Genomic DNA, 12,847 nt, shown 5'->3' with positions numbered 1-12,847 from the left:
TTCCTCTTAGTTTCTTTGTGTTAAAATATTTCACACAGACTTACCTTTCATTTGTTAAGCAGAGTATTTCAAACTTCGCTGCATCTAAAGCTGTTCACTGAAAGAACAGTTCATTCCAGGACATAGTGCTCTACCCTGTAAAAAGTTCGTTCCACCAGTTTTATATAACTAATGGTCAGTCTCAAGCCCTTCAGTTTCTAAGAGTGCTAAACCCCTAACCCCCTAATGTTGAAAGCTCTATTCCACAGCCTCGTTTAATGTGAAATGTTGCTGCTTGGTTTTGCAGATTCGAAATGTGGCAGCCAATCTCTGTGTGGACAGTAAACATGGAGCCACGGGGACTGAGCTGAGGCTAGACATCTGTGTGAAGGATGGTTCAGAACGGACGTGGTCACATGAACAGGTATTTTATCAGAGGAAAAAGAAATGCAGCGTAAAATTGTTGCTTCTCTCTTCCAGTTTCTAAACATTTCTCTGAGGGCTCCTCCTCTTCCTAAGGCAAAGCAAGGTGTAGAAATAATTTGTGAATGGTTGCTGACCTTAATGACCTTTACAACGTGCTCTTTAACGTAACCTGAGAAATTCCGACCACCACCACTCTTCTTAATTTCCAAAAGGAACTGCAATGCCCAAAGAGCTTTTGGGTACCCCGTTCTCCCCCAGTGTGTCATGAAAACATGTTGATTTTGGTTCAGTTACCTGTCAATATTTCATATGTAGTACCTGGCCTTGTGAAGCTCCAGTCATTGTCTGCTTCTATGCTTTCATCTCAATAAGCTCAATAAGCGGTTATATTTTAAATTAATATGAGGTGTAAGCGAGATAAATGGATAGAAGCTAGAAAGAAAGAGTTTTACAAAGACAAAGGATGATAAAGTCTCAAAAAAAGCTTTTATCTAGGTTGGTTAGGTAGAAGAATGTTAGCTCTCAGGAGTACAGAGGAAAAGAGCTCTGATTTGTATTCATTGTGGCCGTGAGTGCCTGAGGAAAGGGATCATGACCCACAGGCTGTGGGTCTGTCCAACGTGAGCAAAGAGAATCCAGATGAAAAGTACAACCTAACCATTTACTAGCAATTCTAGTGATCATGCCTTTTACAGGGCAAGGTCCCAGATTAGAAAAACTTCCCCATGCTGAGGAGAAAAATTGACCTGGCAGTTGCACATGGCACTTTGTAAAAGCTTAAAAGCTCAGGAGAGAGGAGTTCTGAGGGGTATTTGAAGTCCTGAGGTCAAGAAATCATTCTCTGAGGATACTGAGAAATGCAGGGGGAGAGGTACAAGTGAATAAAATGAGGAAGCTGAAGGATGATCACAGTTTTGGTAAGTGCCAACCTGGGAGAAAGAAAGTTGCTGAAAGAAGGCTTTCGCATCGCTACCAAAGATGGAGCACAGTGATAGGATGCTGAGAGTAGATAAATATAATCCTGTTCTGTTTATTAAAGACATCCAGTAATTCAAGCAGTGACTTGAAGGAAGTTGTATGGTCCAGACTAGATCATCACAGTGCTCTCTGGCTTTAAAATCTGCAAACCTGAAAAGCTCCTAAACGCTCCTCAAGAAGGGAGGGAGTCCTGAGGCAGCCAGAGATGAGAGAAAGGAGGGACGAAAACTGGATGAAAAGGTGAGGGAATAAAAAAAATTAGCAGGGGAAAGCAGAGAAAAGGGAGACTTGAGATATCCTTTGAAAGAGTAAGCGCTTGTGAAGAAGGGGAAGGGACGCAAAGGGAGAAGGATGGGGAGGAATCGGTGCTTCAGTGTTCTCCAGTGCGTTGCGATGTTTGGGATCAGACTCGACGTAAAGGTCTCATTCGATACTAATGATGAAAGGTGACCTCATTAAAATAAATAGGCTTAGGGTGGCATGAAAGGAGTTCAACCAAACCAGCTCCTCGTATCGCAGAACCAGAGCTAGGAAGCCTCAAGCACGTCCGTACTTGACGTGCGCTCCAGGAACAGCATGAATTATTTCCACCGGGCTGGCGTGGAGCAGCCGCGTACCTTCTCCCTGCAGGACGGCGTGGAAATCACCGCAAAGGGAACGCTGCTCCCACCAGAGCGGTGCGGTTGCGTTGGGAAAAGCCGGCCAAGAGCCCAGCCATGCCATTTCATCCCGCCGGCAGCACAGTTCGGCGGCTTCCGGGGGCTGCCGGGGCGGGGCGGGGCGGGGGGCGGGGCGCGGGGGGCGGGGCGCGGGGCGGGGGGGCGGGGCGGGGGCGGGGGGGCGGGGCGCCCTGCCCGGCGCTCCGCCGGCCGCAGCTGCAAGTCGGCAGCCGGGCAGCAGAGGGCAGCTCCGGACAGGCGGAGTGCAAGCGGGCCCAAAGGCAGCCCGGTGGAGAGAGCAGCCCTTGGCAACGCTTAATCCGCAGAGCAAGCTGTTCTCTTTTGTCTCCATTCGTTTGCTGGGGGTTTGGGTTTGGTTATTTCCCCCCCGGGAGGGAGCACTGCGTTCAGAGGTTGTTATTCCCCCGGTAGGAGCACAGTGACCGATGGTGTACCCACTTGTCAACCAAAATCCTAGAAATCGTGCGAGAAACGTTAAAGAATCTTTAGAAGATAATTAGCATCATAAATAAAGAGTTATAATGTATTTCTAGATAGAAATAATATATATAAATCTAATGGAGTTTATCATAATAAATACACAAATAAATGTAATTTCACTTTCTCGTAGAAAGGAACTTTCTGTTCTAAAACTTGAAAATAGATGTTGTGGAAGAAAGATGATTTTATGTCTGATCTTACCAGATAAGGTCCTGGCATAACATCTACTACTGTATTGCTGGGCAACTTTTTATTTGCATAATTTTAGTAATGGTAATATTCTATCGGTTTCTGGATTAGTTTAGGAACAGAGAGAACTGATTTTCTGCAGGTGTTCAGACTCCTGGTATGACACGCATTCATCTGGCTGATAGATTTCAAGGGTGAGTTTGGCAAAGTGCAGATTTTAAAGATACCAGTTAAGAAAGAAAGGAAAGAATTACAGAACCTTGTAAACTAAAAGATGAAGCGAACGAGGTAGTAGACCTGGCTAAAACTCACAGTTTCTATCCCATAGGAAATAAAGTATGTACAAAATATTTCATCTGGATGAGAACTTTCAGTTTTCCTCTGGAAAATAAATTCTAAAAATTTTTAATTTTAGAAGGTCAAAGCATTTCTGTGACACAGGGCTTGGGGGATTTTTTTCAGGAACAAGATAGCATCCTTTTCCCCCTTTTCCCTGAAGTTTCTCTCAGCTTACGGTGGAGGGACCACGTGCACTGTGGTGGCACCTGGGCTCCCACTGCTCCAGCCATAGCCAACACCTCTGTGCCTTGTAGCCCTGGGGAACCTGCAGGGCAAAACCACAGCTGCCAACCTGGCAAGGAAAATCTGTCTCTATGTTGGTGACAGTTGACAGAAGTGAAAAAATTCCTACAGAAGCGTGATTTAGATTGGTATAGTTTGATGGAAATTTCTGAACTAGCTCTCCATACTCAATCCCAAAGGCTGCCCAGCCAGGAACATTACGTGTAGTGCATGTAAGACCACAGTCTAATGAAACAGCTCCCAAGGAGAAGGGATGTGATCTTCCGCTTGCACAACATTAAGTTGTGAAGATTAGCTTTGTTAAAGGGTTTTCGGGAACAAGTGCCGAACACCTGACCAGCCCTCAGAGAGCTCCTCTTTATTGCTTACAGCTTCCTGAGATATAAGGAATTGCTTTATTTTTGCTTGCATGATTTCTACATATGCCAGTAGAAACTAGCAGCATTAATTAAAATATCAAGCATTTTATTATCATATTTCAAATAGTGTGGATTGACACTGGGCTGGTCTTGTGAATTCTGGTATAAATTTACAGGGATTTCAGTGGCAAAATATAGTACCTTGATGTGATGAGTGCAGCAGGTGTCAGTGCTGACCCTAGAGAGAGACATGATCCTTTGTGTCACTTGATTCATGTCATGTTACAAGGGCAGGAATTAAAAGCAGACAGTCTCAGCAGTCAAGCTGGGGGGCACAGCCCTTTAGCAGCCTCCAGGAGAAGGAGGAGGCCTTCCACCCCAGGGCTGTACAAGCCCCGGTGGGCAAACAGCAGACAAAAAGTTCATGGGGCACTTGCAGGCTTTCTGATGAACAGGAAAAGCATGAGAAGTGAGGATGAGTGTCTCTCTGGTCTCTGGAAACTTCCCTAGAATTAAAAAACAGAGGGGAAGGGAAAGGGCGGGAGGATGGATGGCACAGCGTTCTCCCACCTCTGTCTTCCCAGAGCTAACTTCTGGCTTCAGGAGAAACTGGGGGTCCGCTGAGCTGATAACTGGCAGCAAAGGAAAATGACATGCATCACTCTCTCTTCTCAAGTGTGCCAGCCTGGCCAGGGAATAGGTGGAAAGGCATCAATCATCTCTAACATGGCACAGCAAGCAGCCACGCAGCCTGCCCAGCTCTTTCTTCTCTACTTGGACGTGTAGTTCAAGTCAGAGCCCAGTTCTGAAATAGGGTGTTTCATCTTTGTGCGGGGCACATGGAGTCTGCTCAAATATAACGCGGTAGTCAAAGCACAATGCCAGCTGGCGGACCCCAGCCTGCGAGCGAGTAACTGAACGATGTTGTCTGGCTGGAAAGCATTGATGGTATCAAAAGGGCCTTTGTCCTATAGATAGCCCCAAGCCAATGGCTGTATCAGGCAATCATTTTAAAGGCCCTGTGCTACTTATAAATGAAGCTGGAAAGCTGTATTTTCCCTAGTTACTGTGTGACAGGCCTAGGCTGCATGAAAAGCTAAAGCATGAGGGCTGAGCGGTCACTTGGTTGCAAATGCAGAGGATGGGGTCATATTTTACAGGCTCTATGGTACGAGAGAAGGTGGGGAGGAGAATGAGCATCTGCTGAGCCAGGACAGAGGGTTTCTTAGGTCCAGCAGGGAGCAGTGAACAGCAGCCCTGCAGAAAGGTGAAGAGCCAGCCTGCTGTTTGTTAATAACTTGTCTGAGAATTAAGGTGCAGCCTTGTTTCAAATCAAAGCAGACAGGAATGAATAAAGGGTACAAAGCTTAGGTCAAAGGAACAACAAAATCCAAAGTGACACGTGGTGGCAAAGCAGGGCATTATGTACTCAGGACTTCAGCTAATAACATGTAGCCTTGTCGCACATTATGCAGAGGAAAGATAATTTTTATATCAGCCAGATTTAGTGTTAACTAGAGAGAATTTGCTGTATAATGGAGGACAGCATAGAATGATGAGATTGGAAGGACCATAGGCCTTCAAATTTTATCTGTAAGTATAAGATTTTAGCATTAATTGGGTGTATAGAGAAGTACAACCTTTTTTCTGATCAATTTTTTTCTCTTCTCCCTCCTTGTCCGAAAACTGTGTTTCTGTCCCAACAAGGTTGATTTTATAATAGTATCACTAGGGAGAAGACGTACTTGTTGATTTAAAAATGAAACTGATTTACAAAAAGAGAAGCTAAGAGAGAGGAAAAAGAATCTGTGCTAGTGAAAACTTTGAGGTCTAGTATTACACAGATCCTGGTTTTCAGTGGAAGGGAATAAAAACCCCTGTTACCACATCTTGACTTTCAAACAGGACACGGCCCTGGCGGTATTCAGAAACCACACAGGAGTGGAAAGGGCAAAGGGATACCCTAGATCAGTATGATCTGATTTAAAAGCTAGCTTGAGCTCCTTCAGGTGTACTGATGCATTCAGTGGGGTTAGTCCTCAGGCCAAGGTCCAGAGAGCAGCAGGAATTGGCCCCTCAGCTCACCAGTCATGCACAGAATGAGAAAATTGGAGAGCCACCCACTGGGAAAGATGAGGAAGGTCCTGCAAGCGGATCTCTCCCTTGTACTAGTCATGAGAATGAGAACATTGCAGAACCACTCTTCCACGCCATTCCTCTAGGTAATATTCATCACTTTGAGCTCTAGGTTTATTACTTAGCTGTAGAAAGGTAAAGGGTAAGAGACAGGAAACAGCTTTTGTTGTTTTTTCCTTATAAGAAAATCATCTCAGGCTTCTCTTTTTCTAAAGAAGCAGCAGTGTAGCTTTTTTCCATACCAAATCTTACTTCTGAGTTTGCTTGTGAAATGACAAGATTTCTTTGTAGGGAGTCCTTGATGCTGCTTCCAAGAAACATGAAGAAGAGTGGAAAAAGACTTAACCTTTTAAAAAGCAGGATTTGGCTTGAAAATGAAGTTAAAGCTGTCCGCTGCATTTTGTTGCAGATAGATAACTGAAAAATGCACTCTGGGGGAAAGAAGAAATAAGCAAGACACAGGAGCAGACTGAGAAAATGCCATCTAGAAAACCTATAAAACAGAAGTAAATAGTGAGTGACAGCAGCTAACAGAGAGAACAAGGGCTTACAGCGAGTCACACACACAAAAAAAGGCAAATAATCAGATATATGCTTGTATTTTGCACCTGCAGTCTGAGGGAAACAGTAGCACCTCTCAAATGTGGCAATTGGAGGATGGTACAGCATTGAAAGTGAGTACTTTTAAAAGCTGTATCTTTTACGAAGACCACGGAAAGAAGATAGCTATCATAATGAAAGGGGTAAAATCTGGGAAATGCAACAGAAGTATTCAGGCTCAGACCCATACAACACCAAGCTTCAGTTTGCATTTATAGACACCGGCTCTATCAGGGAATGTAGACACTGCAGGGAGCAGGGTGCTAGGACCGAAACGACCCTGAGACGAGGCAGCTGTGGTGTTGGAGGCAGTCTGAGCGCAGTATGGGGAGCTGCTGCTCTGCATAATGAGCCTCAGTGTGCAGTTCCACATGAACCATCACAACTAAACAGTTTCCACTAGCAAAGTTTGCTCATTTAAAGAGAGCTTCACTTCCCAGTGTTATGCTTCTGTTTATACTACGGAAAATAAAAAGACATGAAGAAAGCTGAAGAATAGCACTGACACCAAAAAAAAGGGAAAAAAAATCCTCAGAGCTCTCAGCAGAGCTTCTAGGTGGCAATTTACGACCTGCAACCTGTCTTCTGCAAGGACTGGTCCATGGGAAAGGAAAATGCACTCTGCATCTTTAAATTTGGTGCTGACAGACCTGCCACCTTTATCTGATGATTGAAAGGCTGCAGTGTCACAGCATCATTTCAGACAGCTGGTGTCTGATTGAGAAGGATTCCTCTATTAACTGCGAGCCTCCATGATTCCTCTCAGGCAGCAAGAAAAAGGGCTTTAACAAGCTGCCTGTAGCTCACAGGTTTCACAGTAGAAAGATGAAGATCATTTAACATGTGTTGTTTGGGGGGAAAAAAAGACAGTCGAGAGAGGATATGGTAACAGTGTCCCATATAAACAGAAGGAAATTGTTAATTAAACATGGGAAAGATGCTATGATGGGAAGATCTCTCTAGGTAGCTTCTTCAGACCCAAACGAGAGCTAGAGGAACATCACTAGCAGAGGCTGAGTCCTAGGTAGCTGTAGTCCTAGTGCACGTGAGTGCTGCTTTAACTGGGGTAACTAAAGGCTTTAATACAGCATATCCCCTCTCTTCTCCACAGTACTGTGGCACCAGAGATTGTTTTCTTCCCTGCCATAGGGATTGTGCCTTCCTGGGGTGTATTCCACATCGCCACTGATGTGCTTTAATTAAGGCAGTTGGCGTCACTGAATCATACACAGGCAGGATCTCCTTTAACCAGCAGCTGGGGTGTGCAGAGTAGCAAAACAGGCATCAAGCTTTGTGTGTGGTTTTAAATGTTTTTCACCAGTAATACATCATTATATTGCCTGATTGTTTTTCTAGCTCTTCACCTTTGGTTGGAGAGAAGACATCCGCCCCGGGGAGCCACTTCACACCAGGAAGTTCTGCTTCGACGCCATTTCGCACAGTAGCCCTGTCACACTGTATGACTGTCACGGGATGAAGGGAAACCAGCACTGGAGCTATAGGAAGGTTGGAGTCACTCTGGGGCATCTCAGAGGTTCAGACTGTCTTGTGCCTATATTCGGTTTTAGCAGAGGCTTGTGTTTTCCCATCAGAGAAGTTTTGTTTTACAATCCACCCAGTCTTATTCCATTTTAATTTTGTGGTAATCTCTCTAGAGTCTGTTTCTTTTGAGCGTTCAGCTATTTAGGTCAAATTTAAATGAAAATGGATCTGATCCAGCTCAGAGGGTGTCTGTGTTGGATCTGTTCCCTGAAAGGTGTTTTACCGTTCTGGCGCTTCAAGATGCTTGTGTCATTTTAACAGAGGCAGTGTTGGAAATATTTTCATCCAATGTGACAGCAGCAAGAAATGCTGCCATGAGTTAAATATTATTATTTTACGACATTTTAAAGATTACAAGTGGCAGAAAAATCTCCCTCAAAAAAAAAAAAAAACCAACATTAAAAGCACTGCTATAAGCCCAAAGAAGGCAGGAGTTTATAAATTAAAGATAAGCAGCTTAGACACTACTTTGATCTGTTAAGTTTCAGCCTGTTTTTATAAATCACTGGAAACAGGAGGTCAGGCTAGAAACTGTCAGAGCCTCATTTAAGGAAAGAAGTCCTGGCAATGCTACAGAGTTGTTGTTGTTAGGTTTTGTAAACGGTTAATCAGGAAGTTGCCTTGATTAAAGATTTCACTAATAAACTCTCTATTCCATCCAGGATAAGGGCATACATGTCTCTGAAGCACTGAGGATTCCTCTCACACATCCTTGCCTTTTCTGTGACCACTGTGCCTTGCCCACCACTTTGCTTAAGCTGAGGCCAAAGTGCCAGGAATAGGACTTTGCCACATAAACCTCAACAGTGCCTTCTAGTTTGAAGTTATATATAGCAGAAAACTAATTCAGAACCATTAAAAATAGTTTTGTCCCCACCCTTTTTCTGAGTGCCTACTTATTAGCCTGTGCCTTTTTACCCTATTTATGTTGCAATTGGAGATCCACCGCAAGATTTTCCAGAAGTGTAATCCCTTTGAAACTGAGGTATTGCCTGTAATAAGGTTAGAGGGTATGGGCCAGATATTTAGAGGGCATAAATTGTCATGGCTGTATTGCTGCATATCTGGCTTTATAATGCCATAATAATACCTTCTTGCTTCAAAACCCGTCCAATTTATCTTTTTGCCTACCCAAGCTGCAAGAAAGAAGCTTTCATACCTTTAGCACTTCATTGGTGCCTAATGTAGCCGGTTCATAAAACAAAATGCAGGTCTGGAGCTGCCCTCTGTAAGGCTCATTACCTTTGATGTGGACAGAATACAGCAGATAACTAAAAAAAAATGACATTTGAAAAAATACACAGTATGATTTCTATTAAATCCTCCGCGCAGCTTCATTTTTCATTTCCAGAAGGTTGACAGGGCTCATATAAAAATTCTCAATGCAAGGCAGGCATTTCCATCTCAGCAAGGAACACCACAAAATTTTGTTATGATGGAAGTACTGAAACAGTCTTAACTGTAATACCAACCTGACAGCAAGCTGATTAGTTTGCATAAACCTTTAAATTAGGAAGCTGTGTTGGAATAATAGAATTATGTAGACATGGTTTTCTTTAGGCTTAGATTTAGTTTGGCTACACAGTAAGCAGAATTTTTTATTGTTTCACATAGTCTATTTCCTCAGATCCAGGGCAGATTTACATTAGAGATTTTTGGTGGTACAGCTATATCTCCAAAATCCTTATGATATAATCCTTATCTAGTTCTGAAAGCATCTTGGCAATAGGATTCATAGCATTCCTCCCCCCCCCCCCCCCCCCCCAAAAAAAAAAGAAAACAACCAAACTGTACAAGAAAAGGATGGTTTAACTGCATCTGTACTAGAGCCCTTTACCTAGAGGATGGCACCCTAAATAGATAGGAGTAGTAGTCTGGTTAGCCAAGAAGTGCCTCCTTTTAAAAAACAGAGAACAGGTCAGCAATTCTCTTCTGTTCTCTGCACCACTCAACATTTACAGAAACTGTAGGTTCCTAATGGTCACGTATCCATCCTGCCAACAATTCTTCCCATGTTTTAGAAAAAATTACCTTGTTTGTCAGTATCTTGTAAGATGCTTACTATGAAGGGTTTCTTACCATGCTGTCATACTGTTCCTATAAAACTAGAAGATGCGAGGTTTTTATTCTTTTAAGGTTGAGTCTCTTCTCATGATCATTTGCATTGTCGAGCCACTAGTAAGAAGTTAGGGCTGTGAAGTGATTACAAAGTGCTGCAAATACAGCTTGAAGCCAGGCACAGTTTTGAGATTCCATATTCTTATAGCATGGAAACCCTAACAACCTGTGCTTGGATACTGGCAAATAAAAACACCTTAAATATTTTAGTGCCAAGTAGAATACATTAATATTTTACTTTGGGTAAGGAGTGCTATTCTGAAAAAATTTCCAGCTCACTCCCATTACCTGCACTTTCTTTCTCGTTCCAGTGCAGCCCCAGGGTGTGCAAACTAGATTCTTTTCAGATGAATGAAACAAAAACTACCACTAATAAACATGTGTCAGAAAACTATTCTTATGCCCGTACTGCTCATCACATATACGGCTACATGTTGAACTACATCTGAGCAACTGTTTGAAAGTCTAGTAAGTCTGTGATATTAAGTAACTGGTTTTTTTAGGACCAATCGAAAATACTGGTCTATAGTGAAACAACCAAGTATACCTTTAAGAAAACCCTGAAAGCAGCGATGGAGTAGAATGAATCCAAGTAATATAATACCATAAACTACTGTGAGATGGAAATAGAAGAAAGTGAGCTTAATACTGGGGGGGGGGGCAGAATATTGACACCATAATGGGGCTCTCATTAATGATGGGAGCAATGTGAGAAATTAGATAAATGTAAATAACCTGAAATTATTTGAGATTTGGGAGAATAGTGGCTTCCCAAGTTGAAGCCATTGCCTTGACTCTATTTGAGATTCCTAAATATGCCAGAGCCAAAGATCAACAGTGCCTACAAATTTCTGTTTCTCCCAGTGAAGGAATATGCCTCTGGTTTTCAATATAGCATCATTCTGGTTGACAGGTAATACATTGGTTCTGATAAAGTATGACTCAATTTATGTGCTCTAGTCCCATTAGTGCTATTTGTAGAGCACAAGTATCCAAGAAGGGTCTGATTTAGTGGGTCTTTAAAAAGAAACAATTGCACAAAATCAATTTCTTTATACTATAATTCTACCCTGAGCCTAGTGATTATGATAGATGCTAGACTGACGACGTCAAAAACCATGCCCAGAACAGCATGGTTTGCTCATACTCTCCTGACAGCATCAAGGACAAACTGTAAGAATAAGTTCACTCTTCACAGGATAGGTACATAGATTATTTCCTCAGACAACCAAAGACATGTCATTGTGATAGTGGCTTTTATCATATGGACATCTGTCCTGCTGAAACTGCGCTGGGGCTACCAACTAATTTCAGATAAACTACTGCAGCCACCAGCTGGTAATGACTTCCAGTTGCTGTTGACCTTGGCCATAGTTATAGCAGTGACCTAGAAAAAAGAACGGCTCTGTGTCTCATTACCAACCCCCTGAACTGTTGAGGCCCATTCTCTTACGAAGAAGTTTCTCCTTCTGCAAATAATCTTCAGACTTGCCTTCATGCAGAAGAAAAAAAAAAAACACTCTGCTCTTTTCAGATGTTAGAAGTCTCCACAAGAGCTCTTGTGACTTTTTAATATTGGTGTAAAGAGGAATTTATGTATTTCTCTTGGAAAGTTCTTCTCGGGGATCCACACAACAGTTACCCCTTAAAGTCCTGAGCCTGTTTCCATTGAAATCTGTAGGAGCAGCAGGCTTTGACCTTAGGTCAGTGTAAGCTTGGGAAGATAAATTAATAGGCCTTTATATATGGCTAAGTCAGCCAGAAGTTTTTCCACAGTGGTAACTGTGTCCCTGTTCTTAAAAGACACTCTTCTTTCCCAATAACCAGACTTTCTAAAAGAAAGCACCAACAATGCTTCACTCAGAAATTGCATCCCCTGGATATTTCTGTGAGAAGAAAGACTGCCAGCTCCCTTTAGAAAGGCTTGAGTGTTTTTCATAGCATGCTTTTTGTACTGAAGCAGTTTCCTTTCTTCTTGTACCAGCTATCCTATTAAAGCTTCTAGTATTCCAGCTTTGGCTTCCTAATAGCCTGGCTGATCCTCATGCCCAGCTATGACGCAAGGAAAACCAGATGCCACCTTCCTCCGAGGCCCCACAGCAGGTGGGGTGGCTGTGGCACAGCCACTGTGTCCTGGTTTCAGGCAGTGCCACACCATCCATCTCTCACAGAAGGACAGGAGGAGCTGGCAAGGTGCAAATGGGTGCAGGCACCACCCTGTAGGGTGCTTGGGAGTTCTTGCAGGCCCACCTCCCAGGCAAGGACATGACAGCCCTTTGTACACAGTACAGTGATCCCCTTCTTGCAAGATCAAGTATCCTGCCTGCTCACCTCGCAGAGCAAAACCGCATGACAGAAAGGCCTCTACCCATTCGGTTTAGTCCCGTCAGCTTTGACAGCATCCCTCTGAATTACAATCTTGCGTGTACATGTGTTTACCCACTGCTTTGGGGGAAGAGCAGGTGCTGGAGGTGAAAACTGGTGCTTGTGAAAAGGCAGCCAGGTAGCACCATCACCCTCAGTCAGAGCACGAGATGCTTTTGACTTTGCTCCTTGTTGCATATATTAATATTAAAAAAGGGGAAAAGGACATTGTACTTTACCAGTGTTTCACATCCCTCAGAATCAATCGATTTCACCTTTCCTAAATTAAAACAAACAAACAAACAAACAACTTTCTTTTTCAAAGGTATTTTTAAATAGCTACTATTTCTTATTGGTATTTACTTTTGTCTTCAAATTGTTTTCTGAATGTGGGTTAGTTTTAGTTAAAGGGAG

The 12,847-nt window shown here is 43.1% G+C and overlaps 1 protein-coding gene across 1 annotated transcript in view; it reads left to right on the top strand.

Moving 5' to 3' along the window:
- Nucleotides 1–12,847, top strand: part of GALNTL6 (polypeptide N-acetylgalactosaminyltransferase like 6) — a 497,632-nt gene that overhangs the window by 472,498 nt on the left and 12,287 nt on the right. Inside the window, exons 10-11 of the mRNA XM_064449716.1 lie at nt 287–403; nt 7,766–7,915. Of these exons, the coding sequence (XP_064305786.1) occupies nt 287–403; nt 7,766–7,915 (267 nt within the window). The remainder of the gene's footprint in view (nt 1–286; nt 404–7,765; nt 7,916–12,847) is intronic.

This window comes from Phalacrocorax carbo, chromosome 4 (assembly GCF_963921805.1).
Source record: "Phalacrocorax carbo chromosome 4, bPhaCar2.1, whole genome shotgun sequence".
Lineage (NCBI taxonomy): Eukaryota > Metazoa > Chordata > Aves > Suliformes > Phalacrocoracidae > Phalacrocorax > Phalacrocorax carbo.
Note: the sequence above shows the minus strand (reverse complement) of the source record. Positions and strands in the feature narration are given on the sequence as shown.